Genomic DNA, 26,425 nt, shown 5'->3' with positions numbered 1-26,425 from the left:
CTTGTTGATTTTGAGGGAGTAGAGTGATGCGTTTTGAGGGTTCAGGGAAGTATAGTATTCTGTAAAGCAAAAGCTGGATTGATGCTGGCTTGTTCTGAGGTGATGTATTGGTTTCCTGGTCTGTCTGTAAGTCGTTGATGTTCGAAACAGGAGATGAAGAGCATCTCGTGTCTTCATATACAACTGCAACATTCTGAGGCAGCTTATTCTAACTGTACCAATGAAGAGAAGTAGTTGCACAATGGTCTTGATCCAGCCTCAAAGGGGAGCATCAAGCAGTTCTTCACAAGACTACTATGTAACAACAGTGCCAAGAATAGTGTTGGGCTTTGTCAACTTGTGTTGGCGCGTACAAAGACCTCTTGGTTCTACAGGAACCGACTAACAAGGACATTGCGTTCCTCTTTTCTGTGTGTTCCTGATTGAGGTAAGTAAAGAAAGTTGTTTCATTTCCAGCACAACCTAAAGAATGGTATTCTCCTTAGCATAGCCAAGTTTTGAAAAAAGGGCACAAATGTCGAACCAATGCATGTAAGCACGCAGCTCTTAAAGAAATTATAGTAAATAATCCAATGATTTGGTCTTATATCCGTTCCTCCTGCAAATCGAAAAACCAAATATCAATAACGTGCATGATAAGCGAGCGGATCGCTCAACAGCGACCGCCACATCTTTTTCTTTCCAATACATATCCATCCACCATAATGATACAGTCATTAAACAAAGAAGCTAGTATAATTCTAGTAGTTCAAGCTATCGAAAAAATACCAAATTTGAGTATTAAAGGTATAGCTCGGATCTACTTAGTGCTATTTTTAACCTTACGCGCCCGTATTAATAGAAGAACTTTGCAACTTGAAACCGTACTAAACTTACGGAATTTGACGTTACTCGAAGAGGATATGCTAGTTAAGTATATTCTCGACCTAGATTCCCGATTATTCCCTCCTCGGATTAGTAGTATAGAAGAAATAGCTACTCGACTACTCGCCGACCGCAATACGCCCATAGTTAGGAAGCGCTGGGCTTCGAACTTCGTTAAGCGATAACTATAGCTCCGGACGCGCTTTTTTCATAAATATAACTACAAGAGGGCCTAATACGAAGATCTAGACGCGATAAACGCATGGTTTTGCCTTGTGGCGAACATAATCACGAAGTACGGCATCGTAGACTCCGATATCTATAACTTTGATAAGACTGGGTTTATGATGGGCTAGATTATATCCGGAATAGTTATTACGAGTGCTGAAAGGCGTTCAAACACGAAAATAACGCAGCCTGATAATCGTAAATAGGTTATAGTCATTTAAGCCATCAGTTCGTCAGGCTATAGCGTTCCGCCGTACATTATCGTCGCAGGCTAATATTACCTCTCCACCTGATACATAGAAACAGGTCTCCTACGCGACTAGGTTATTATAACGTCTGAAAACGGATGGATAATAAATGAAAGAGGCCTAGATTAGCTCTAGTACTTTGATCGGTATATAAAACCGTGTGTAATTGGTAGATATCGCCTCCTTGTTGTTGATGGGTATGAAAGTCACTACTCTGCGGACTTTGAGATATATTGCAAGGAAAATAATATCATTATACTCTGTATGCCGACCTATTCATCTTATCTACTTTAGCCCTTAGACGTTGGGTGTTTTGGGCCACTAAAGACGGCTTATGGTCGATAAATTGAGGATAAGATGCGCCGGGGTAATATGTATATTACGAAGGAGGATTTCTTCCCTGCATTTCGTAACGTTTTCACGCAAGCCCTAATGGTAAAAAACATCCAGGGAGGTTTTAGAGGGGCTGGGCTTGTTCTGTTAAGTGCTGAAAGTGTGCTTTCGAAGCTGGATGTGAAGTTATATACTCTAACGCCCCCAGGGTCTCTCCTAGTAATACCCCTAGCGTGGACTTCTTAGATACTAAATAACCCAATAGAGGCAAATTCTTAGTCAACTTTGATTAAAGATCGAATCTTAAATTATTTAAATAGCTCGCTAATACTAGCTAGTAACGTAGTTGACTATATCTTTAAAGGGATAGTAGCTATGATGCATCGTAATACTCTTCTAGAGGCTATAGCTTAGATTGAGGAGGAAATGCGCCGGAGTAGTGGCCGTCGGCCGAGGACGGAAATAGGTCAACGGCGATGTGGCGTCTGTGGGAACACTGGACACAATGCGCGCACATGTCCATTTCAGAGAGAAATGTCTAGAGAAGAGGATTATGGGTAGTTTCAATTAATTAAACTTTGTTGATGTTGATCAAGATTTACATACGTGGAGTGGTTGCTGTCGAGCGATCCGCTCGCTTGTCCGATCCGCTCGCTTATGATGCACGTTATTGAAAAAGACAAAACTGGAGACGTTTATCCCCTCGAGTGCGAGATAACGTCAGTACGAAAGAGATACGTACACTATTTGGGGTCATGTCCAATTATACGTTAACCCGGTCCTATTTCCGTTATATCCTCAAATCAAAAATTCGGGCAGTTGGAGAAATATGGAGATATACATTTTGACGTTATCTCGCACTCGAAGGGATACTGGCTTTGACTCGCAGTCGATGGGATAGACAGTTGGACTGAACAGAACTTTTCTGAAGTAGACAATTTGCATGTCTCTACAAATGAATCCCTCAAGTGAAAAGTCTTGACTTATGGAGCGGGATCAAGTCTGGTACCTGTCCAGTCAAGTTTGAACTTCACCTCGTACCTAGAGTCTACACCTTTCATCCCCCCCTGTTGCCGCTCCGTGAGATTGGTTGAGGAAGCAAACCATTGTCAACACGAAACTGAATATCTTCTGTTGTTGTTGTTGTTGTTGTATTTTAACGCCGTAGCGGCAAGGGCGCAGTCGCCCTTGCGGCAGACCTCCCGAAGGGTATATGGCGTGGAGGGCCGTAGGCCTATAGCTATCACTAGATACAGTCCAGCTCGTCCTCCAAATCGTGCCCAAAGGCAACTATGTGTTTAACCTGTCTCTGGGTGCCGCTGGCTTGCCCGAGACAGTGCTATGGTCGTCCCTAGAACGCAATTCCGCCAGTATCTCCTATCCTTCGACCCAGAGCCCGCAGGCTTCTGGTTTACACAACGTTCCAGTAACCGTCCGGAGTATATCGTAATAGGTAATACCGCCACAAGGGAAACCACAAGGGGCAAAACCTCGTAAGACTAGGTTGTAGGGCTTGCTGTTAGGTTCTGTAACGAGCATAGCTGTATATAGCCGCGGCTATACATCGCTACCCAATGGTCGTTTCGTCTCTTCGAGGGAGTCTTCGATCGTTTAAGGGGCAAAGGTGCTGAGAGAGCGAAGTCGAAAAGTCGGTCGGTGATGTTCAATTTGGGCCCGGAAGCGCCACTTGCGCCGGGAAAGAAAGTCGCCCGTCTCCTTCGGGAGGCTAGATGGAACCTCTGCTCCCTGCCCTACCAGGAAGACTTCGTCTAGCCTGCGGAAGGCGAATTCGAGTCGACGGCGGCTCGTTAGGTTGAATAATCGTCGGCTCGATTCGAGGGGAAAATGTGCGTTGTTAAGGGTTTGATTAGCGTATAGCTAATCCACCCCAGCGCGCAGCGGCAAACCGCGGGGACTGGGGCCCCTCCTTAGCATGGCACTAACAGCCCGTGCCAAGCTGGAGAGATGTTTCGTGGAGGTTGTGAATATCTTCTGACAAAGAATGTGAATTCAAAAAGGGTCAAAGTTTGATGAATCCGCCATACTTCGTGGCGGGATGTGGCGAATAGAGAGGATAGCTTCCGATAGGATCGCCTCTTTATAATAGTCCCAAGATTTCATGCGGGAACAGGAGAAGATTCGTCTCTTGCTTCGCTTAAAGCTTGAACAATCATCGCATTCAATGTAGTACGAACCCGAACCAGTTAAAGAGCCGCGCGGACTTGGCAGGCGAGCTTCCGGCCCCGAGCAAGCTCTCGGGAACATTTCTACCTTACCCTACGTGCCCACCTCACCGTCTTACCTACCTCGGGAAGTATCTCACCTCAATTGAAAGTGAGGCGGTAGAATTACTTGTACGTAATTCGTAGAATAGAAAGACGGGATCGGAAGCGCAAGGCTTGCAATAGTCTACATGACACTTGCCAAGTCAGTAAGGCTGACGTGGTTCTGCAGGCCGCCGGCTCGTTCTGCAGGGCTACTGTCTTGGATCTACGCGCCAACGCGGCGGTTCGCATGTGGCGACTCTTAAGGTTAGGTTCGTTGCCCGTTTGTGGGGTAATTCGAGCTGTAAGGCGGATAACTGTTCCCGCGCACCAGGCCGGCCGCATTGCCAACTCATCCACACATCTACCATGGCATTTACCACCTTGGGCTTCTTAGCTTGACAGTGGCTTTCCTCGGAGGTCCTTAAGACCATGTCGCGAATCCACTTGAGTGTGCCTTTTTCTTTTCTTTTTCATGCGACGGGGCCTTCCTTCTCTCCGAAATTCCGTCTGAGCTGTTGGAGAACCGTGACGCATCAACCCGACGTGTTCGTTGTGTGTCATGCTCGAGGTCTGAGCACCGAACCAGCGGGAACGCCTCAGTTACCAACCACCGCCACATCCGACCTAGATAACCATTTGACAGTCTCTTTTAAGTCGACCTGGTTACAATTTGGTGCCGATTGTGTGATTGGGAGGCTCCTTCATTGAAAATCAATCATGAGGAGTCTATCAACTTTCCTAACGCTGCTGCGCCTAGCAGACTGGGTAACACCAGCCCAAAGCGACGCAACACCGTCTAGCAACACGGCCGCGAATCAACAGCCGTGCTCGCCCGAAGCGTTCAAATTCCCCATTGAGCTCGAGGGCGCAGACCTCGTGGGCGTAACGGCGTCCGCGGTCAGAGATCTGACGTTCAACCCCCAGACGCCAGAAGGTCGCGCCGCCATCCCTTCAGCGGGTGTCAGCTTCTGCAACGTGACGGTCAAGTACGTCCACACGGGCTTCGACGACGTGACGCAGGTGCAGATATGGCTTCCTTCCGCTGAGGCGTGGAACGGACGGTTCGTGGGCGTCGGAGGAGGAGGGTACTCGGCCGGGCAGTTTGGGAGCGAAAACGTCGTTGCGACGCTGGCGCAGGGATATGCGAGTACGTTTTGGTCTTTGATTCCTCTCCTCAGTGGTGTTATTACTGGTCCTTCAGTCATCTAGTTGAAATGAACTGACAGCGGGATAGCAAGCTCAACGGATGCCGGGCACGATCACACAACGTGGGAAGAGGCGGCTTGGGCGCTGAAGAAGGATGGCACGGTCAATAAGCGATTGCTCGTGAACTACGCCCACGTCGCGGTGCACGACATGACCGTCATCGCAAAGTCGATTGTATCGCAGTATTACTCTCGGACGCCAGAGTACTCGTACTGGAGCGGGTGCTCGACAGGCGGCCGGCAGGGCATTATCGAAGCGCAACGGTATCCGGGCGACTACGACGGCATCCTCTCAGGCGCGCCGGCCGTGAACCAGCCGAGTCTCATCATCAGCACGTACTGGCCGCAGTTTGTGATGAACCAGATGGGCGTGTACCCGCACATCTGCGAGCTGATTCTCATGACGCAGTTCGCGGTTGACGCGTGTGACGAGCTGGACGGCGTCAAGGACAATATCATCGCGGACCCGGATAAGTGCCCGTTTGACCCGGCGAGCGTGGTCGGCAAGGAGCTCGACTGCGGGAACATGAAGATGATCATGTCGGCCGAGGCGGCCGAGGTTGCGCGGGAGATCTGGCGGGGCCCGCATGGCGCGGACGGGAAACCGCTTTGGCTGCCGAAGGGGTATCCGAAAGGGGCACCCTTCACAGGCCGCTTCGGGCTCGGCAATACCAACTGCAGTATACCGGACTCGCCTTGCGTTGGTCGGCCATTCCAGATGTCGGTGGAGTGGATCCGCAACCTCGTTCACAAGGACCCGAGCTACGACGTGAGCAGCATGACGTTTGCCGATCTGGAAGCGGCCTACGAAACCAGCAGGCGGGAGTTTGACAGCATCATTGGAGCGAACAATCCAGACCTCTCATTGTTCAAGAGGCTGGGGCGCAAGATGATTAGCTGGCACGGGCTGGCTGACGAGTGTGTGACGATGCGCACGTCGAGGGACTATTACGACCAAGTGCTGGCGGTGGACGAGGCGGCAGATGAGTACTATCGCCACTTCGAGGCGCCGGGGGTGTACCACTGCTATGGAATGAATGGCACGTTTTACCCGCTGAAGGGGTTGGAGACGCTGCGGGCTTGGGTCGAGGAGGGAAAGACGCCCGCTGTGATGGACGGGTTCAAGTTGAGTGGAGGGAACGATAGCACGGCGCCGACGAGGCCGTTGTGCGCATATCCTGCGACTGTGAAGTTTGCTGGTGGTGATCCGGACAAGAAGGAGTCGTGGGTCTGCGAGAAGCGGTCAGCAAGTTGCCCGAAACCTGAATGGGATAGAGACGAGTTGTGATGTCGGAACGGAGTCATTCGCTGTCGGGAGATGGAAATAGAGATTCCCTGATGTAGTGTAGTAATTTGGATAGCATCCTATCGATAGAGAAAAAGAACGGCAGTGATTTCGTGTAATGCATGATGCAGATTGATGATCATTCCTTCCATTCTATGCCGGAACCCAGGAGGATTGTTCCGGAGTGTGGTCCGCCAATGGCGACCGGGCACCTTTGTAGGGTATCGCCGGGCCGGAGCAAAAGGCCCGCTCAGATTGACCCAGTGCCTATCTTATCTGTAGTCGCTTATGTAAGAAAGACCAGAAGGACCCCGAAGACACGACACCCTTGCAAAACGTGCCTCCACCACGGTGAACCGAGGTGGGCCCGTCGGCGTCCCAAAAACCGAATTTCTCAATTTTCAGGGTCCAATCCCCCCCGCTCCAGCGAGTGTGAACAGTGGTCCCCTCCCCGTGCTGCTGTGGACTGTGGATTGTGGACTGTGGACGGTGGTGCTGCCTGCCCCTCCCGAGTCCCCGCTGACTTTAGCATCTTTTGCCGTCTCTTCTTTCCCCTTGTCGCTTTGCCGTTCTTAGCAAATTCCCATGGGAAAAGCCGCAAAACATTTCGCCACCTCTCACAAAGGGCCCGACGCCAACTTTCCCTCTTAAAACTCACCCGCCTTCGATCGCTCTCGATCCCGATTCCTTCCATGTCCGACGATCGAGCTCCAACACCACCGATCGATCTATCGGCCCTCTTCGACATCCTGGGCACCCACACAACCACTGCCATTTGCTTCGCACAACCCGCCTGTGCTTCTGGCACTGCAATCTCACCAGCCCGCCGTCGTGGTCGCCGACGCTGCCGCTGCCGCTACCGCTACTGCTGCCTGTCGCACCGCACCGTCCAGGTCCATGACCTTTGCGTCTGCGGACCTGCTCCGATCGCTCCGGGTCTAGACCCCCGGGCTCATTCTGTTCGTTCGGCCTCGAATCTAGGCCTTGTTTATTTCGTCTCTTTGGGCAGTCCGGCCCCTCTCTGCCGTGTGCGTACCCTCCGTGCTTGGCCGGCCCTTGGGTCACCGCTCCGATTGATGCCTTCCGGCCCCTCCAACCCACGATCCGCTTCCACCCCGAGATCAGGGTCGTCGCCCGCTGGCACACATGGCCCGACTGCGATAAACCCCAACGAATCGCATCTCATCATCGGCAATGATGGCCAAGACGATCCTGGGTCTCCCAGTAGGGTCTCTTGGAACCATCTTCGCCAAGGCGAGAGTCATCAGCGCGTGAGTCTATTTTATGCACCCCTTTCTCCTTCACCATTTCTTATCGGGAGGGCTTATCGGGCCCACCCGCCTGCTCCATTGGAACATGAGTACCTACACATCTCGTGGTCAACTTCACGCTCGTCAGCCAAGGCAGTGATTCCTCCGTCTAATCTTTTACTTTCTTCAGATCCGCCATGGTGCTCAGCAATTACTTCGCCTGACCGGTAGATTCCCCTCCTACAATGCCGCCAGCCCGGAAGCTGGCTTTGAGGCCACCAACGACCACGCCCTGCCCACCGAGGACGATTTGCGTGCCATGTTAAGATTATCGCACAGCATCGCCCGCGATATACACGAGATCAGGACCCTCCAAAGGGAAGAGCCCAATGCGAATAAGCGCAAGTCGGGCGAGGGAAGCAGTGAGCAGCAACAGCTCGTCGCTTCCAGGAGCCATGCCGGGAACAGAGGCAGTCCCCCGGGGGGCCGCAGGCATCGCCGCAAGACGATCGATTTCTCGTGCCACAAGTGTCACCGCGTTGATACCCCGGAATGGCGGCCTGGTCCCGACGGTCCCAGCACGCTTTGCAACGTGTGCGGCTTGATTTACGCCAAACGTGAGCGCAAGAAGGAGGAGTCGACGATGCCTACCTTTGGATCTCGCTAATTTTTTCCGCGTATCCTTTCTTCCCACTTCGTTTTATTTTATCTTCTATTCTACTTCACTATTTACACTAAGCTACGTCGAGGATATATGGGGCAGAAAGAGCAATCTTTGATCGGTTCGAAAAATGGAATTACGAGACGACAGCGAGGAGTTGGAAGCTGCTTTTAGGCATTGATACCCAACACGATCAGATGGATATGGACCACTTCTCTTTTCCTTTCTTTTTCTCACACTTTTGGGAGACCTTTGTTTCGGCTGGTGTTTGGCGCAATGGACAGATGGATTATGAATACCTATACCCGACCAAAAAAATTAAATCAAATTTGCCCTCTGCTATCTTGGATAGAAATTGTACATCGCAACGTTACTCGAACAGGTGAGAACTGTGGCTGAAATCCAGGAGGCGGTCCTTTCGTCTCGTTGAGGCGAAAACATCGTTTCTTCTCAACAGATCTGCCCCCCGTTGACAACTAGGCGGAAGCAAGGGCTAACCCGTGTCTGACCATCGTCGAGTGTCTGACTTTCGGTTCATCCGCATTCGAGACACAGCTGAGGGATACTATTTTGGCCCACAAAGAGGAGAAATGCCCATCCCGCCCGACGCTAGCTCTCCCCCGCCCTTCACCTTCTACCTTGGCCGCCTTGCCCTGCGGCATGTTGCGGATGAGCAGGGGTAAGCTGTGCAAGCACAAGCCCAAGTCGCTGTGCGGCGGCGGCGGCGACGGCAGCTCAGCTCAGCTCCACAGCTAACAGCAGTTATGTCTCCGATGAGCCGCGCCGAGGGATGCGGGGAAGCACACGGCAGATCACTCACGAGGTCACTCGCCCAAACCCAAGCAAAACGCAACGCTTCACGTCAGCCCACCGGCCGTTTCCCACCAACTTCCCGTGTGCCCCCAAGACCACCAACGACATGGCTGGTTGAATAGGACTCCGTAATCGATATTGCATGCAGCTGCCAGGCAACATTTTGTGCGGAGAAAAGCTCGTATTCAGCATGCTCAAGTGTATGTCTCGAACCTCCTGACCATCAATCCAAAGTTCCCGAATGAGGGGCGAGCGTCATTTCAATCTATTTCCCCGAGCAGCAAGTTCGTGTTCGTCCTTGACATCGTGGCATCGTCACATCGGTTCGTGTCTTTAGGCTTGTCTTGGACTTTAAGTCTATTTCATGTAGGGTGGGATGATCCTGTCAGAAGGAACTTCTGACAGAGGATGTAGGCGTGGTAGGGCAGACGCTCTCAGAGGAGAGAGGTGCGATGAAGGCTCATTTAGGAAACATCGTGACATTTCAATCTGATCGGCGCTCGTATCTAAAGCCTTAGCTTCTGTGCCGTCGCCCGGCAGCTGAGACCTGTTGTCTTTTCGTGACAGAATACAATGACTTCACTGGGAACTTGTGAAAAGGCGGTCACCGGCTCGATATATAAATCATAGATAGATCCGTACATCAGCTTCTTAAACAGCATTAGCCTCAAGCTCATCACGATAACATCACCACAATCAAGTCAACCCACGAGCCTCATCACACTCCTGACCCCCAAACATCTAATTCCCAACTTCCCATTCAGACTAAAACCACCAGCCTCCAAAAATGCAACTCAAGTCCCTCATCCCCCTCATCGCCTTGGCAACCCAAACCACAGCCCTCGGCAAAGCAACAGTCGTAAACAACTGCGCAACCGAAGTCTCCCTCTGGTCCGTCGGCGGCGACGTCCGCGCCGCGGGACCCCTCGCCGCAAAGGGCGGCACCTACAGCGAGACCTTCACCCGGGACCCGACGACCGGCGGCCGGGCCCTCAAAGTCACCCGCGCGCGCGACGGCCTGTACACGGGCGCCCCGCAGCTCGTGTACGCGTATAACCTGGACGGCAGCGGCGTGTGGTACGATCTGAGCACCGTTTTTGGGGACGGGTTCAAGGGGAGCAAGATTGTTGTTGCGAGTCGGCTTGCGAGTTGTCCTGCTATTGTGTGGGCGGGTGGGGTGAGTCCTGGGGGGAGTCAGGTTAAGGTTTGTACGGCGGATCAGGATGTTGTTTTGACGCTTTGTGCTTAGGGGGCCTCCGTCAATGAGGTTGAGAGAGTGGGGAGGAGGATGGTGATGTGCGTTGTGGGATGGGATGGGGCGGAGGAGAGAGTGTGATTACATGCCTACACAGTTTCAATGTTCAATGCTTGACCAACACCCTTTCTAGACCTTGCCAGGTTTTAGACACATGTGCTACAGCTTACACGATATCGACTGCCTCAACACCTTCCAGCCGGCTCGTACGTCAAAGAAAATCACTGTTCACGCAGGAAATAGACGCTTGTGTACACTTAGGTATCTATCATTTGTACTATGATACCATAAGCAGAACATACTGGCCGTCTACTTGGGTCACATTCGGAATAGTAACCGAATTGTCTGGCAAGATCTCAACAATCTCACCAGCCATGAGTTGGAATGGTACTTCAGCAGTGGTTCCAAGTGCCTTCTTCGCCACCCGGACTGGGGCCGGCCGGACGAACCCTCGAACGGCGGAAAGCATAGAAGGATTGACTAAAAGCCAGATTGTCAGTCCAAGGGTACCTCGTCTATATCCGAGGGCACTTTCGTAGAAGCACTTACACGGAAACTTCATGTCTGCGAGCATAGGCGCGCCAGGGGAACTCGAGTTGACAACCCAAGCAAAGCTGTTAACTGGCACCAACCCCGGCGGAACAGCCTTTGGTGAAATCCCATTGACGATATCGATGCTGATGCCCATGTTGGTACTCGGCACAACACTCAGCCTCAAGCCGTCGATGAACTCCGCTTCCTGTCGGTTTCCCGCCGTGACGTTGACCGTCCTTGTAGCCCCCTGACCGTACTGCACAAACTCGTTGGCTGTATCCTCCGTCTTCCGTCCAAGCAGAATATACTCGCCCTGGAGCGACGTCATCTTGATGATCCTGGTATTGTTCTCTTCTCTATAAACGTTGCGCGTCGCATCGTTGACAATCCAGCTTTTCTTATCCCCAGCCAATGTACCGACGTACGTATTGCTCTCCTGAATACCGATCGAGGCGAGCGCCGTCGGGTCGTAGGGGATCTCGATCTTGGCGATGAGGTCGTCTACCGACTCGTTGAGGCTGATGACGTACGAGTAGTTCTGCAGCGCCATGAAGGGTCCGCCCGTGGTGCCCGTCACGAAGTTGCCCGGTAGAGGCATGAGGTTCTGTTGGACGACCAGCGTGAGGTTTTTGGGTGAGAAGAGATCTAGAGCTAAGCCATCTTGAAAGTCTTGGTCCGTTCTTTCCATCTGTTGGGGGCTTGTGTTTAGTAGATGTAAAGCATTGGATCTTGGACGATGGACTGCACTTACACTGCCGAGGACGTTGATAGGGTCACCAAACTTTGCCTTATCTGCTGCGTCCTGACCGAGGACCAGGACCGCAGCGGCGGCGAGCCACGGCCCGAAGAGCCTCAGGTGGAAAGGGACCCGACACATTGACTTGCTACAATGATATAGTCGAGTATTAATAAGTTCAGATGAAGTCCAAACCCAACGTCAGCTCTGCAGCGTTTGACTCTTCTTTCAGACGTAGGGGTTCATCCGTCTGTACCGACTTTTCAGGTCGTTAAATCCAGTCTATTGCGGCTTTCTTTTCATGCTTACTTCTAATTCTGCGTTGTATGAGCACAGCCACTTTACTTGTCGTAATGTGAAGTCCCGAAGTCATTGATGGCTTCGTTGAAGGGTAGGGCGTTCTAGGTGTTTCACGTTGCGATCCGGCAGTCCTCAACTGTGCCATCCCACTGGCAACGTCGGTCTACCCGGATGTAACTTCTACGGCATAGAATCCAGGAAAAAGTTCGGAATTTCTCCCATATGCAATCTTTGACAGGACCGAACCTGGTGACAAGGCGATCCTTTTTTGCCCTTGCTTCACTTTCTCCTCCGCAAGAAATACCCGGTGGGAGATATTCATTCTTTCCTTGCCCAGATGTCTTCGATCCGTGTAATCGGGCGTAATCTTACCAATGGCATGGTAGCGAATCATGTAAGTGTTGGGAATTGATGGATTCTACTGTGATAAGTTATGCATAAGCAGAATTGGGCCAGAATGACATTAGACGGAGCAGCTTAGATGAAAAGATTGAGCCCCCTTTGTCTAACGTCGAGCTTGTTTTCACCCTTTTCTTTCTTGGCCGGAAGAGCTTCCCTACCTTCCAGGTTGTCGCCCTCATTTTCAACCTTTCTCCGCTACACTAACACCTCTCTTTGACTCACCACCGCATCGCTCCAACACCCGCACAACTTTACGAAATCAGCGCATCTCCACGATACTAGCACATCTTTAATACATTACTGGTCCCGTACCTCACGTCCTTTTCTTTCTATATTCCGTTGACTACTAGATAGCGGCACTATATCCGTCTCCAGACCTTCTCAATTTTACTCTATTTCGAGACTATTCATAGGCGGATATGAGGGAAATAGGGTCGGATTATTAGCTCATCCGTTATTTGTATATACCGATGCCCTCTAACAGTTGATGGGATATCTCTTCAGGCTAAAATCAAGACTACCAACATAGTCCCCTTGATCTCGAGGTTTGCACTAGGCCTTGCGATACGACGACCGTTCATACTACCTCTATCAATCGTTACTAGACCAAGATCGATAGCTTTACTAAATAACGGCACAAGGACCTTGAACCTCGTATTGGTATCGCATAACGAATCCCTTGTCGGATAGACGATGATGCTTCTGGATCTTGAACTGACAACACTGTGACTAAGTATTTAGGCAGTGTTGGTATCTCTGTTGCTTCAATCACCAAAACATTGGGAGGTCCTCAACTTTCATGTTAATGACGCTGGCGAAATGAGTGGATGTACATGTGCTTTGGGAGCCCCTCGTCAAATTTGAACGCCTACGCGAAATCTTGAGTGCTAGAAGTATGTCCAACCTCGACAAACCCCATTTCCTCCAACCGAGATATTTGCCTGGTGTGGGGCGGAAGATTTGAAGTCAGCACAGTGTCGCAATGGTGATGTTTCCAACACAGGGCCCCCTGCCCGGCCCACGTTGTCATCCAGTTAGAATGGAGGCCTACCATATGGGAGCCTGAAGCGCATGTGAGGCTGAGGCGCGAAATGTATTCTGTCTCCTCTCAACACTCAATGCGCATACTTTAGCAAAGAACAGGCCGAGCGTTGTTGTCTGAAAGCTCACATGCGACTTAGACTCAATCTCTCAGCGCGGCTTATCAAGACGACACAACTTAATCATGTCACTCCTAGACTGGATCAAGGCTCGGCACATCTTACCTCTTCGCGAGAGAGCCACTGAAATATTACAGGATCCTGATCCGCAGGTCGCCAACCCTTTATACGAGTTCCAGGATTCCCTCCGCAATCGCCTCGTTCTTGATCCGCCAATGCACAACGACGCAACTTGCGACAGGTGCGAAAAGCTACGCAACGATCCAGATGACTACGAGTTGATATCAGGCCTTCGGTACTGGTGTCTAGACTGTCAAACAACGCAGGCAGACTTTTGTTCATCATGCGCTGTCGTTCCCGATCAAGGCATCGGCCACGACCCCACGCATCGATTGGTGCAAATGCAGCCGACCGTGTGCTCAGTCTGTGAAGATGTCGAATGACTTGAGGTCAAGCCGGCTGACATGCATCGTGGGCCTTATCAAGAATTCATAGTAAAGGGCGGTACACTCAAGGAAGTTGCAGACACAAGGAGCTGTGGATTCTGTACTTTTGTGTGGAGGCTGTTCGCTCAGTCTCCCCCAGAGGGCCTCAAGTGGCCTCCTGACGACGATGATGAGATTACAATCAGGATCAGGATACAGTGGCGGGATTGGTTGAATATCTCTGTTGTTTCTGATATTGCGACTGAAGAAGAGTTTGTTATGCGCGGGGAAAAGTATGTCAGAAGGGGGCAGAATGTTTCTGATATGGAAAAAGAACTGTTCGTGGGCACTTCCATCTGCAAGAAGCCCTTTTTGCGCGAAGAATTGATTTATTCCGTTTCTTGTCACCGTGAAAGTGCTAATACTTTTCTCACAGCTTGGTCTCATGAGACTCCCGTCAGCACAATCACTGCAAAAGAAGAAGACAGGAGAACTTGGCAGGTTGGCATCTGCAAGGTGCTACCTAGCTCAGGATCCGACGAAGCTCTCCAGCTGGCCAAATCATGGCTCGATAGCTGCCGTGAGAGACATCCGAAGTGTGCAGGAACTGCGCCGCATTTCCTACCATCTCGAGTGATAGCGTTGCAAGGCCAGGACCCCTCGCGCGTTTATCTCAAAGAGACAAAGGGCATTGAAGGTGAATACGCTGCGTTGAGCTACTGCTGGGGCCCAGGAGGGCCCGATCTCATCACAACCAAAGACAACTACCGGGACCACCAAAACTTCGGCATTTCAATGAGCGATCTTCCAGAGACGATTATAAATGCAGTTCATGCCGCAAAGACCTTGGAACTAGGCCATCTCTGGGTTGACCGGCTCTGTATCGTTCAAGATTCCGTAGAGGACTGGGCCCACGAAGCGGCTCTCATGTGTGCGGTGTACTCTGGCGCAACACTCCCACTGAGCGCCGATGGGAGCAACTCAGCTACCCAGGGTCTCTTTCAGTCGGACCAAACTCTATCTACGCTGGACTACAAGACGTACTACGACCCCGGAGGCGAGGATCTGGTCTACATCAAGCGGTCAAGCCGCGCGTCCCTGTCTGGCCGGGCGTCAGACATGACCCAGCTCATCGACCAACGCGGGTGGACAATGCAAGAACGCCTGATGAGCCCTCGAGTCCTTCATTTCAGAAAGGAAGAAATGATATGGGAATGCAATACCCTCACAGAATGCGAATGCCGCCGCGAATCCAACATGTCAACGCGAGAATTAGCGCCTAGCGGTATCACCAGCCGAGAAGGGCTGTACGAGCACTGGTGACACATTGTGCGCGAATACGCCAAACGATCTCTCGCGTACGAGACAGACAAGATGCCAGCTCTCCGAGGCCTCATTGAGAAGTTCCAGCGCGTCATGCAGGATGTCGTTGGCGAAGATACTGATGGTAAAGACGAATACCTGGCCGGACTCTGGCAGAACTATTTGGTTGAAGGCCTTGCGTGGAAACCGCCGACGCCGGGAGACTTGGAGGGGTTCCTGAAAGCTACGAAACACCGGCGAATCCTAAACATTGGTGTGGACAGAAACGAAGACAGCGAAGCATGGGACAAGATCCTCGCTGAACGTAACCTCCTCGAAGACTGGCACCAGTCCGGCGGGTATGTAGCTCCCACCTGAAGCTGGGCGCACCTACGCGGTCCAATGTCCTATCTATATTGTCGGCCCTGGGCACCGTTTATCCCTTTCGTCGAGGTCATGGAAGTCGACGTCGTGCCCGTCAACGCCAACGAACCGACGGGCCAGGTGTCTTCTGGTTTTGTCACGCTCGACGGGTACTTGGTTCGCGGCATGCAGCTGGACATCATGTATGGTATCTACGATGGCGGTGACGTCAAGGACTCTTGCTTCCTGAGTCTTGCTGAGCCGTATGATGTCTTTATCGAGTTCGTACCCGATGATCCGCACGGCTTGGTACAGGCTTGGGGATCTAATCTTGGCGAAGTTGTGGTGTTGCTTTTGGGGACGAGGGACTTTTCTCCGGAGGAAGGGGGGTTTGGAGCAATTATTGGCTTGAGCAATCCAGTGAAAATGTCGTGGAAGAGGCCGGACGACGGGGAGAATGCCGAGGCGGACGTTGAAGACACAGTTGTTGCGGCCATCCCACAGGCATGTGAGCTACCGAGCGAGTTAGTTGAAGCCTTTGTAGAAGATACGGAATACCCTCGCTTCACGACATTCTTGGTCCTGAGAGAGTCGAAAATGGAGAAGGGCAAGTATGAGAGACTGGGCTGCTTTGATGTTTGGGGTAGGAATGATATTGGTGTTGCTAAAGCGCTTTTTAGCAGCTCAGTCAAGGAGATAATTACGATCATTTGAGACAAACAGCAAGATAGTCACAACAATTCGATTCCTTTTTAAGATACTCTCCGCGATATCGACCTAAGCTCCTCCATCTGCTCGTACCAAGCAGAAGGGGGTCCTATTAGAGAAGTACCCGGCGAAGTTCGGGACTCAATGGGATGATTGTAATCGATGTGCTACTCCACGAGATGACTCTGGGTCGAATGTAATAGATCGACAGACGAATGTTTCCTCGAGCTTTTCCCATCAACATTGATGTGCCCATGAGATGATGAGACACGGCGGCATAGTACGACGAATTTCGAAATCTGTAACACCCTCGTTCTCGTTCCCGCAGTCGTAAGGTAAGGTCAGCAGTAATCTCCGGCCCCGCGCAACCGGGCGGAGGCTGTGTTAGCCGACCGCTCAATGTTTCAATCGGACAAAACGGGGTATTTGGCAAGGCCACTTGAACTCCCCGGCCGGACTCTGAGAAGATCAATCCCGCCGGCAACAGGCGTCACCGAGAACGCCGAATTTTTCTATGTACAATTTGGCGAGGTAACATACGATGGTTCAGTTACGTACTGAGTGCAATCTCGGACAACTCAACATTCTGCGTGAAATTTCATGCAGGCTAGTAAATGACACAGCCAGCGGGAGTGCCTTTCTCATTGAATAGTAAATCTGCCTGACCAATTAGTTCCCAAGGCAGTTAACGTGTGTTTCAGCGAGCGTCGGCCCGTTTGATAGAAGTGATGCTAAGATCATCCTCTTCACCAGGCCTTTGGCAGACAGATTAAAGTTGCGAGATTGGAAATCGGGCCGCCAAGTAGGCCTAGAGCGACCAATCACACTTCACGGCATGCGTTTTGGAAATCCGAGTCTATTAGCTCGACACATGAGTAAACGCTCTTTCCGCGATACGTCGACGAGAAATGAAAAAACGTACTTACATTTATGAAATCGGCCTGCCGAAAAGGCGCGATTTATTTGATGTTGGTGTGGCAGCTATCTGGACTTCCTTGGCTCCCAACCACTCAAAGCACTGCAAGTTGTGAACTGCGCCTCGCTGAGATAAGGCTTGGCGCATCCCACCAACCTCTGGAGAGTCAAGACCCTCACACCTCACAAAGAGACACAGTACATTTCAGTCAGAATTTCACCGCGAAAAGGTCAGAATTACTCGCTCTTCTAGATACAAGAGCTACAAACTACGTCACACCGCAGCATTACCGGTGGCAGTGCACATTTCGCGCTGGGCAGTGCATGTCGACAGCGGGGCTTGGCAAAGCGAAAGTACCTCGCACAAGGTACCGGACCATTTGATTGAACGATGCACTCAAGCCAACAAAATAACAGATTCCAACGAGATCTTTCAGCAGAGGCCTCCACCAGGAAGTAGAAGATTCACCTGCCAACTCAGACGTCTCCCGTCCCCCTATCTTACTTCATGTTGTCTTCCACAGTATCCACGTATTCTAACCGAATCTCCTTCTCCTCCGAGCCAGTCGCATAGACAGCGGCGGGCGAAGTATCCGCCAAGACATCCTTGACGCTCTTGCGTTCTCGCAATGCGGTCCAGACCGTGGTGTGCATGCTCCTCATGAAGAGTAGATCCATATCTTCGAGAGTGAGACCTAGCACGGGCGCCTGCGTCAGCCACAATGAACATGACGATGAAAAAAGAGGCTGGGAATAAGTAAAACTCTGACTGCGGTAGCCCCAGCGGGAGGAGGACGAGGAGCGAAACTTACCTTTGGTCTCGGGTACGAAGAAGAAAGCCCAAACGCCCATCAGGATCATGAGAGCACCAAAGAACATGTAAGTCCCGTAGCCGAGCGACGTAATCGTGTAAGGCGTAGTTCTCGAGATGAAGCTCCATAGCCATTGGTCTGCGGTCGTGATTGCGACACAGAGCATGCGGATGTCTAAGCCGAATACCTCGCTGCAGTACAGCCATGTGATGCCTTGCCTGTACGAGTAATTAGACCTCATCCTACCTCAATCTGCAGACTACTAGGAGCATAAGGAGCCTCACCAAGTGGCGCAGTAGATCAAGCCATAGAGATACACGCAAACCATGGCGATATACCCCCATGCATTGCGGTCGGTATTCCCAGCAGCCGCCTGGCCGGCGGGGTCGGCAAGAAACGTGAAGCCACCAATGTACCACATTGGAAGGGATCCGACGAAGGCGCCCCAGATGAGACCATTGCGCCGGCCGACTTTTTCGGCGAGCCAGACGTTGAAGATGACCATGCCCAGGGTCTTGGCTATACCGTAAAAGCCCGTCGCAAAAAGCTTGGTGCTAGTCATGGTCTGCTGGCAGCTCGCGAATGTGAACCAAGACTCTCTTGGCGTCTTCCCACCTGTCGTTCTTTGCCAGCCACCTCGGCGATTCGGGACAGATGAAAATGCCAAAGAACAAGAGGACTCCCGGAAGCAGCTGCAAGCCGAGGGGCACAATCCACTGCGTTTGCGTTGAGTCTGAAATTGTGCGATCCACCGCGTAGTTTACCCAGAAGCCGCACATCCCTCCTCCCTGTGATGCAATTTCAAAAAGCCCAATGAGGCGGCCACGAATGGACGGGGGGGCTGATTTCGGATATGTACACAGGGACAATGAGGGACGTTACACCAATGCCCAAGCCGGCGATGGCTCTTCCGGCAATCAGGAGTCCAATTTCTCCATGAGAGGCTGTCATGAAAGTTCTGCCAACGAGAAAGACCAGGGCAGAGATCATGATTGCCTTCTTGCGGCCGAGCCACTCTGCCATGGGGAACATGAGCAGGGCGCCAAAGAAGCATCCTGCCTGAAACGTGGAGACAATGTTGCCTTGGAGAGTATCACGAACAACTGGCGAGCTATCCGCAAGGTCGAAATCCTGGCGGAAGGAATCCAGAGCCATGGTGCCACCTATGACAGAGGTGTCGTAACCCACTAGGCTGTGTAAGCCTAGGTCCCGTCCCGACTCTGTTGAGCTTGGGTGCGAAGTGAAACTTACTGGCAATGGCACTCATTGAGGCAATGATTGCTATCATGTGAATACGCCGATTTGCGGACTTCACTGGGGTCGTTTGTCCCATCTGCGTGGAGATTGAAGCCCATCTTGGCCGGTGCTCAGCCTCGTGGGGAGAACGAGTAGGACCTCAGGTCAGCCTTGGGCTACCAATGTCTTGGCGGGGTGAGCGAAGTGATGCGAGAACCGCCGTCCGCGTCGACGCTACGGTGACGGAAAAGCAGCGAAGCTTAACGACAAGTAAATGTAAGCGACGCGAGATATCGCAGATGAACAGGGCAATGACTCCAGCCACGATGCCCAAGACCTTGTTAGCCAGGCAGATTCGTTGACTGACATGCGCAAAGGCGAGAATGTCCTCTTTATGGACGAGATACGACATGGCGGCGTGTTCGCCTGCATGGCATCGTTACGTCGAACAACTGGACAGCTCAGCGCGGCGCTAGTCTATCCCACGAAGAAACACCGTAGACTGGCGGAAAACCCCATGTTGATCGTTGATGATGGATGGCTTCCTTCCTTGGACGCTTCAAGCGATGCACCCTTTCGAGATCAGCTGGACAACTTGAATGCAATTCAGTCGAAGCTAAGCCGTCTGGTTCAGGGGATCATGGCCAAGACTCTCTGGCTAGACAACAAGCTTCCCCGCGTTCCCCGCGTTGGGTATGCGTCGACCAGGATAATTGCGTTGACATTTTTCCGCGACCACGGTAGTTGATGCTTGAAACATTGCAGATATCGGGATATCCACAAGGAAGTAGAGAGACCGACAGGAAGGGAACACGGCGCTAAATGGTATTAGTTCTGGATATTTGCTCGAGTCAAGGCGTTGGGCGCTGGGGTCATTGGTGTAATGCTGGCCAAGAGTTTAGGACTAATCCCAAGGCCTATGGAGGTTGTTTGAGAGACCAGGATGGATATTGAAGCTTCCTGGCTGCTCAACTGTGATGTGGTGCAAGCCATGTGGTGGTGTGCATCGATGCAGGTTGCAGCATGTCAAGTTGGATCAGACGGTGTCACGGTGGAGAACTGGAGACTTCCATGGAAGGAATGAGAGTTTCATTCGGCGGTACGTATCGAAGATAGTGGTCTTTGATTGGTCAACCAGTCCGGCGGATTCCCGAAGATGTTCCAGAACTTTGCAATTCGATTGCGGAAAGAGCGAGCAAGAGCAGTTGCCACCAGCTGCACGGGAAGGTAGGTGCGTGCCACCCCTGCCTGCAGCTGCTTACCTGATGGGGACTGGAGTGGGTCTTGCAATAGGACACCCACCTCGGCTTGAGCTGAGCGAACCAATGGAACCCTTGGGACGTGCTTGCCACAGCCACTCTTGGCGCTGACTAGCGCAGTCCCCCACGACCCCGGGGGCTCCACTCCGAGCTTGATTCGACTGTGACTGTGCATCGCGACCGCCCTTTTTTCTCATTTCTTGGCTCCTCTTTTTGTCTTTTTGACATTGTCTTCACATTTTTTTGTTCACTCCTTTTTCTCACATCACAAACTCTGTTTTCCTCATTGACTTTTCTCCCGTTCCTCTTCTCCACCCTGATGCTCCGGTCCTCACCTAATCCTTCCTCATCTCCATTTTTCACCGCTGCCGTGTACCTTCGGCCCTGCACCGGTCGGTCACTCCTTGAGTTTTGCTGGTTGATGAAGCCATCGACAATCTACCACAGCAGTATCCGTATGGTGGCTCTCTTCGCCAGTGCAAGAGAGAAATGGAGCGACCGGAATCCAAAGGACGAGCACCCGATTGCATTCATTCCCTAAACGCTTGCATGCATCCTAATCCCTTGGCAGTATCAAGAGGACAAGAGCGATACGCCATCCAGACTACGGCCGGTCACCGATCGGACACGGGAACAGCACGGATGCCAACGGCGTCTATCTAATGGTGGCCACCCCCGCCGGGCGGCCGAATGGCACGATACTGGACCGCACCCTGTTGGGACCCGAAGGATGGGCACGCCACTCAAGTCAGTCTCGGGCGCAATACCCCATCTATGTCCATGTTGACGCTCACGGCCAACAGTACGGATACTCGTAAACCTCGGTCTCGTCTGGAAAAGTCTGGCCAGAATGGAAACGAATACCTCGGAATACTGGAGAGACAAACGCGATAAGGTCCCGGCACTTGCATCAACAAAACGCCAAGGTTTAAACATTGGCCATGCCAATGTTGCCAAGAGTCCATTACACGCTGTCAATCTCCATTCTTCCCCCTGGTTTGGACTCCCATTTCGTTGTTGCACAGCGGTTCTAGGATGGTCCCGACTCAGGCCGTTCTTCCACTGAAGAGAGCTCGCTTCTTGATGCTCCAATTTAATTCCCTCATCGGGACCTTTTGCACTTTTCCCTCTTGCACAGCCTCAATGCCCAGACCTTGGGCGGTTACCTCCCTCTCACCCTTTGGCTTCCTCTTTGCACCAGCTAGTCTTGCTAATCTCATCCAAGATGAGAGATTCCCCCCCGGCACGTCATTCTATCTCTCCATCGGAGCTCCTCCTCTCCTTTGGCTCCTTCCCCTCTTGATCACCTCGTGCAAAGACTTTTTGTCCTGTTACTTGATCGCCAAGACCAACATATGCTTCCTGCTGTGATAGTCGACAAGCAAGCGCGCCTTTTTCTTGCAACCTCTCAAGCACGTATCATTGTGCTTCAATCTGACCAATCTGTCCATTCTCTGTGGGGTCTCGGTTGACTTGTTACCCTCTTGACTTGCCAAGAAGGGCATGTCGTTGTGAACACTCGTTTGCACTGCCACCCTCAGTCTCGTCGGTCCAAGATTCCTGTCGGCATCGACCTATACCTCTAACGCTCTTGAAAACTCTTCTTCCTCATCACCAGTCTCGTTCGTGTGTGAGGACTTTCTCAAGGCCTTCTCAAACATGACGGCTACTCAAGGTTGATTATCCCACCCTACTCTCTACAACTCCACACGCCTTCAGACGGAAAGTAGACAATCGCCTCTCGCCCGAACACCCCTCTCCCTCTCTGCACTGCCTCGCCCAAGTCACCTCACAAGCTGGCACGCAGGCTGACTTCACGGCGTCGGTGTACACTTGAGAAACGGAAACTCTTTTCGACGGGGCTAAAGGCGCAGTTTGACGCCAGGCTCACGGCGCTCTTCACTTGAGCGTTGTGGAATTCTGACGCCTTCGAGGCTCTCTCTCTACCTGGAAGGAACGCGAAGGCAATTCCGTACGCAAGTTGCCTCCTACACAGCCCAGAGCCTTGTTGTTGTACAGCTCGTGTGTTACCTACCCTTCTTAATACTCTCAAGTCGCCGGAGGTTACACCAACTTCTGCCACCAATTTTCACTATTGCAAACATCTTCTCTTTCCTCTTTCTAGCACCCTCTCCTCAACATCATTTTCAATCGTTCGTGAGAAAGTCATAGCATCAAATCAAGACTACTCTGCATCGGTGCTAATGGCGTCTCTCGCACCACCCCAGTTGCGCGTCGACACCCGCAATCCTCGCGGGAATGACAACGACGACGCGATAACACCGTCGCCCATATCGACGCACTCAAATCCCTTTCTCACTCCAGCAATCAGCGCTGCAACAAGTATGCATTCCACCGCATTAATGGAAGACCCGGATACAGCTCTTCACCCCGATCCCGGGACGGAAGGCGACTTCGTCGTCGACAACAATCCTTTTGCCTTTAGCCCTGGGCACCTCAACAAACTGCTCAACCCGAAATCTTTGGCAGCTTTTTTCGCGCTCGGCGGCCTGCGCGGTATCGAAAAAGGATTACAGACAGACGTCAAAGCCGGTCTTTCTCAAGATGAGGTGGGGGTTGGGGGCAGAGTGAGCTTCCAGGAGGCCACCGGCCACCAGGAGCCCTCCTTCGCCACATCCGGTGCACAGCCATCAGCCACAACACACCACGCTGATGCCAACGGTTTCACTGACCGAACCCGAGTTTATGGCAAAAATATTCTGCCTGCCAAGAAGGCGACACCCTTGTGGAAACTCATGTGGGGTGCCTACAACGACAAAGTTATCATTTTGCTTACAGTCGCCGCCGCGATTTCGCTGGCCCTTGGCCTTTACGAAACTTTCGGTGCCGAGCATGACCCCGAAGAAGGTCAACCGGTTGACTGGGTCGAGGGAGTAGCAATTATCGCTGCTATTCTTATCGTTACTTTGGTTGGATCTTTGAATGACTGGCAAAAAGAACGAGCCTTTGTCAAGCTTAACGCCAAGAAGGAGGACCGCGAGGTCAAGGTTATCCGATCCGGCAAGTCTTACATGTTGAATGTTGCAGAGATTCTGGTCGGCGATGTCATTCACCTCGAACCTGGTGATCTCGTTCCCGTGGACGGTATTTTCATCAGCGGCCATGATTTGAAGTGCGATGAGTCCTCGGCGACCGGCGAGTCCGACGCTCTCAAGAAGACTGGCGGCGATGCTGTCTTCAACGCTCTGCAATCCGGAAACGCGTCCAAGGACCTCGACCCCTTTATCATCTCTGGCGCCAAGGTTCTCGAGGGTGTTGGCACCTTTGTCTGCACGTCCGTCGGTACCAACTCCAGCTTCGGAAAGATTATGATGTCGGTTCGCACTGAGATGGAGACTACGCCTTTGCAGAAGAAGCTCGAGGGCCTCGCCATGGCTATTGCCAAGCTTGGTAGCAGCGCTGCTCTTCTGCTTTTCGTCGTCCTTCTCATCCGCTTCCTGGCTGGCTTGGGCTCCAACAACAGCTCTGGTGCTGAGAAGGCTTCCACATTCATGGATATCTTGATCGTCGCCATCACCATTATCGTCGTTGCTGTCCCTGAAGGACTTCCGCTGGCTGTCACTTTGGCGTTGGCGTTTGCTACCACCCGACTTTTGAAGGAGAACAACCTGGTCCGTATCTTGAGGGCCTGCGAGACGATGGGTAACGCTACGACGATTTGCTCCGACAAGACTGGTACCCTAACCACCAACAAGATGACTGTTGTCGCCGGCACCTTTGGCTCTGCTAGCTTCTCCAAGTCGGGCGAGGGCGAGAAGACCATCAGCGCCGTCGAGTTTGCCCAATCACTTCCTACAGCCACCAAGAAGCTCATCGTCCAGTCCGTCGCCATCAACTCTACCGCTTTTGAGGGAGAGGAGGACGGTCAAGCTACCTTCATTGGGTCCAAGACTGAAACTGCTCTTCTCCAATTCGCCAAGGACCACCTCGGGATGCAGGGACTGGCCGAGACTCGTGCCAACGAAGAGGTTGCTCAAATGATGCCTTTTGATTCCAGCAAGAAATGCATGGGTGCTGTCATCAAGCTTCCTAGCAACGATGGTTACCGCCTTGTGGTCAAGGGTGCTTCTGAGATTCTGCTCGGATACTGTAGCCAACAGATCAACGTCAACGATCTCTCCATCTCGACTCTCGAACTGTCCGATCGCCTGAACCTTGAGGCGACTATTGACGCCTACGCCAAGCAGTCCCTACGCACCATCGCTCTCATCTACCAAGACTTCCCTCAATGGCCCCCCCACGGCGTCAACGCAACCATTGAGGGACATGTCGATCTCGGAGATGTCCTCCATGACCTCGTCTTCGCTGGTGTCGTCGGTATCCAGGACCCTGTCCGCCCCGGTGTTCCCGAAGCTGTTCGCAAGGCCAAGCATGCTGGTGTTGTCGTTCGCATGGTTACTGGTGACAACGCTGTCACTGCCCAGGCTATTGCCACCGAGTGCGGCATCCACACCGAAGGCGGTCTCATTATGGAAGGTCCCGTCTTCAGGAAGCTTTCTGTCGAGCAGATGAATGAGATGCTGCCCCGTCTACAAGTCCTTGCGCGTTCTTCGCCAGAGGACAAGCGCGTCTTGGTCACCCGCCTCAAGGCTCTTGGCGAAACCGTTGCTGTTACTGGCGATGGCACCAACGATGCGCCTGCGCTCAAGGCTGCTGATGTCGGTTTCTCCATGGGTATTTCCGGTACTGAGGTCGCTAAGGAGGCATCTTCCATCGTCTTGATGGACGACAATTTCACCTCGATTGTTACGGCCCTGAAGTGGGGAAGAGCAGTGAACGACGCCGTGCAAAAGTTCCTCCAGGTATGTAGACCTACACACTCTCTTTCACCATTCGAAGCTAACATGAATGTGCCTAGTTCCAAATCACGGTCAACATCACTGCTGTTCTCCTCGCCTTCATCACCGCCGTCTCCGATCCCAACATGGAATCCGTCCTCACCGCCGTCCAGCTCTTGTGGGTCAACCTCATCATGGACACCTTTGCCGCCCTGGCGCTCGCCACAGATCCCCCGACCGAGAAAATCCTCGATCGCCTGCCGCAGGGCAAGAAGGCGCCCCTCATCACAATCAACATGTGGAAGATGATCATCGGCCAGGCCATCTTCCAGCTGACCGCGACCCTGATCCTCCACTTCGCCGGCAATGCCATCTTCGGTTACAACGCCCACAACGAGGATCAGCAGCTCGAGCTCGACTCCATGATCTTCAACACCTTTGTGTGGATGCAAATCTTCAATGAGTTCAACAACCGTCGCCTGGACAACAAGTTCAACATCTTCGAGGGCGTGCACCGCAACTACTTCTTCATCGTCATCAACTGCATCATGGTCGGCGCCCAGGTCGCCATCATCTTTGTCGGCGGCAAGGCCTTTCGCATCACACCCGGCGGCATCAGCGGCGAGCACTGGGCCGTCTCCATCGTTCTCGCCTCCGTCTCCCTTCCCATGGCTGTCCTCATCCGCCTCTTCCCCGACCCCTGGTTCGAGAAGATTGCGAAGACGGTCGGCAGACCCGTCGTCATTGTCTACCGCGCCCTCGGCAGGTTCTTCACCACCATTGGCGCCGCTTTCCGCCGCAAGAAGACTACCGAGGCCGACGCTGCGTCCGTGGACGCTGGTATTTCCTCGGGCTCAGACGACGCCAAGGTTGCTGCGCCCGAGATTGTTATCTCCACACAACCTGAGGAGAACACCAACACCAGAGACGTTGAGAAGGCTCAGTGATCTGTCACCGTCGTTCATGACCAGCCTTCCACTGACTCTTATTTTGCATATACTTCCATTTCTCTGTTACATGTTACCAGCTACGATACCATTTAGTGCGCTTATTGTTTTTGTTTTT

The 26,425-nt window shown here is 52.3% G+C and overlaps 7 protein-coding genes across 7 annotated transcripts; 5 read left to right on the top strand and 2 right to left on the bottom strand.

Annotated features, from left to right (window-relative positions):
* The first annotated feature begins 4,470 nt into the window (after nucleotides 1-4,470).
* On the top strand, nucleotides 4,471-6,440 carry BDP81DRAFT_154742 (tannase and feruloyl esterase). Its single transcript, XM_060581940.1, has 2 exons — nucleotides 4,471-5,087; nucleotides 5,175-6,440. Exons 1-2 carry the CDS (start codon nucleotides 4,658-4,660, stop codon nucleotides 6,431-6,433), a joined length of 1,689 nt encoding a protein of 562 aa, XP_060438321.1. The 5' UTR covers nucleotides 4,471-4,657; the 3' UTR covers nucleotides 6,434-6,440.
* Nucleotides 6,441-7,506: 1,066 nt separating this feature from the next.
* BDP81DRAFT_334764 (uncharacterized protein) lies at nucleotides 7,507-8,347 on the top strand (the record flags this gene model as incomplete). The annotated part of the gene is made up of 2 exons (XM_060585793.1): nucleotides 7,507-7,701; nucleotides 7,871-8,347. The coding sequence occupies 2 exons, from the start codon at nucleotides 7,507-7,509 to the stop codon at nucleotides 8,345-8,347; spliced, it is 672 nt and encodes a 223-aa protein (XP_060438320.1).
* Nucleotides 8,348-9,941: 1,594 nt separating this feature from the next.
* On the top strand, nucleotides 9,942-10,403 carry BDP81DRAFT_334781 (uncharacterized protein; the record flags this gene model as incomplete). Its single annotated transcript, XM_060585795.1, has 1 exon — nucleotides 9,942-10,403. One exon carries the CDS (start codon nucleotides 9,942-9,944, stop codon nucleotides 10,401-10,403), a length of 462 nt encoding a protein of 153 aa, XP_060438319.1.
* A 283-nt stretch (nucleotides 10,404-10,686) lies between these two features.
* BDP81DRAFT_334681 (uncharacterized protein) lies at nucleotides 10,687-11,820 on the bottom strand (the record flags this gene model as incomplete). Its single annotated transcript, XM_060585785.1, has 1 exon — nucleotides 10,687-11,820. The coding sequence occupies one exon, from the start codon at nucleotides 11,818-11,820 to the stop codon at nucleotides 10,687-10,689; it is 1,134 nt and encodes a 377-aa protein (XP_060438318.1).
* A 3,435-nt stretch (nucleotides 11,821-15,255) lies between these two features.
* Nucleotides 15,256-15,866, top strand: BDP81DRAFT_411511 (uncharacterized protein). The gene has a single exon (XM_060589163.1). The coding sequence runs from the start codon at nucleotides 15,341-15,343 to the stop codon at nucleotides 15,644-15,646; it is 306 nt and encodes a 101-aa protein (XP_060438317.1). The 5' UTR covers nucleotides 15,256-15,340; the 3' UTR covers nucleotides 15,647-15,866.
* Nucleotides 15,867-17,755: 1,889 nt separating this feature from the next.
* On the bottom strand, nucleotides 17,756-19,421 carry BDP81DRAFT_455530 (uncharacterized protein; the record flags this gene model as incomplete). The annotated part of the gene is made up of 6 exons (XM_060593070.1): nucleotides 17,756-17,949; nucleotides 18,067-18,284; nucleotides 18,351-18,620; nucleotides 18,682-18,907; nucleotides 18,951-19,258; nucleotides 19,318-19,421. The coding sequence occupies 6 exons, from the start codon at nucleotides 19,419-19,421 to the stop codon at nucleotides 17,756-17,758; spliced, it is 1,320 nt and encodes a 439-aa protein (XP_060438316.1).
* A 3,344-nt stretch (nucleotides 19,422-22,765) lies between these two features.
* BDP81DRAFT_334890 (calcium-translocating P-type ATPase) lies at nucleotides 22,766-26,307 on the top strand (the record flags this gene model as incomplete). The annotated part of the gene is made up of 2 exons (XM_060585800.1): nucleotides 22,766-25,384; nucleotides 25,441-26,307. 2 exons carry the CDS (start codon nucleotides 22,766-22,768, stop codon nucleotides 26,305-26,307), a joined length of 3,486 nt encoding a protein of 1,161 aa, XP_060438315.1.
* Nucleotides 26,308-26,425: the final 118 nt, after the last annotated feature.

This window comes from Colletotrichum phormii, assembly GCF_030913505.1.
Source record: "Colletotrichum phormii strain CBS 102054 chromosome Unknown BDP81scaffold_37, whole genome shotgun sequence".
NCBI lineage: Eukaryota > Fungi > Ascomycota > Sordariomycetes > Glomerellales > Glomerellaceae > Colletotrichum > Colletotrichum phormii.
Note: the sequence above shows the minus strand (reverse complement) of the source record. Positions and strands in the feature narration are given on the sequence as shown.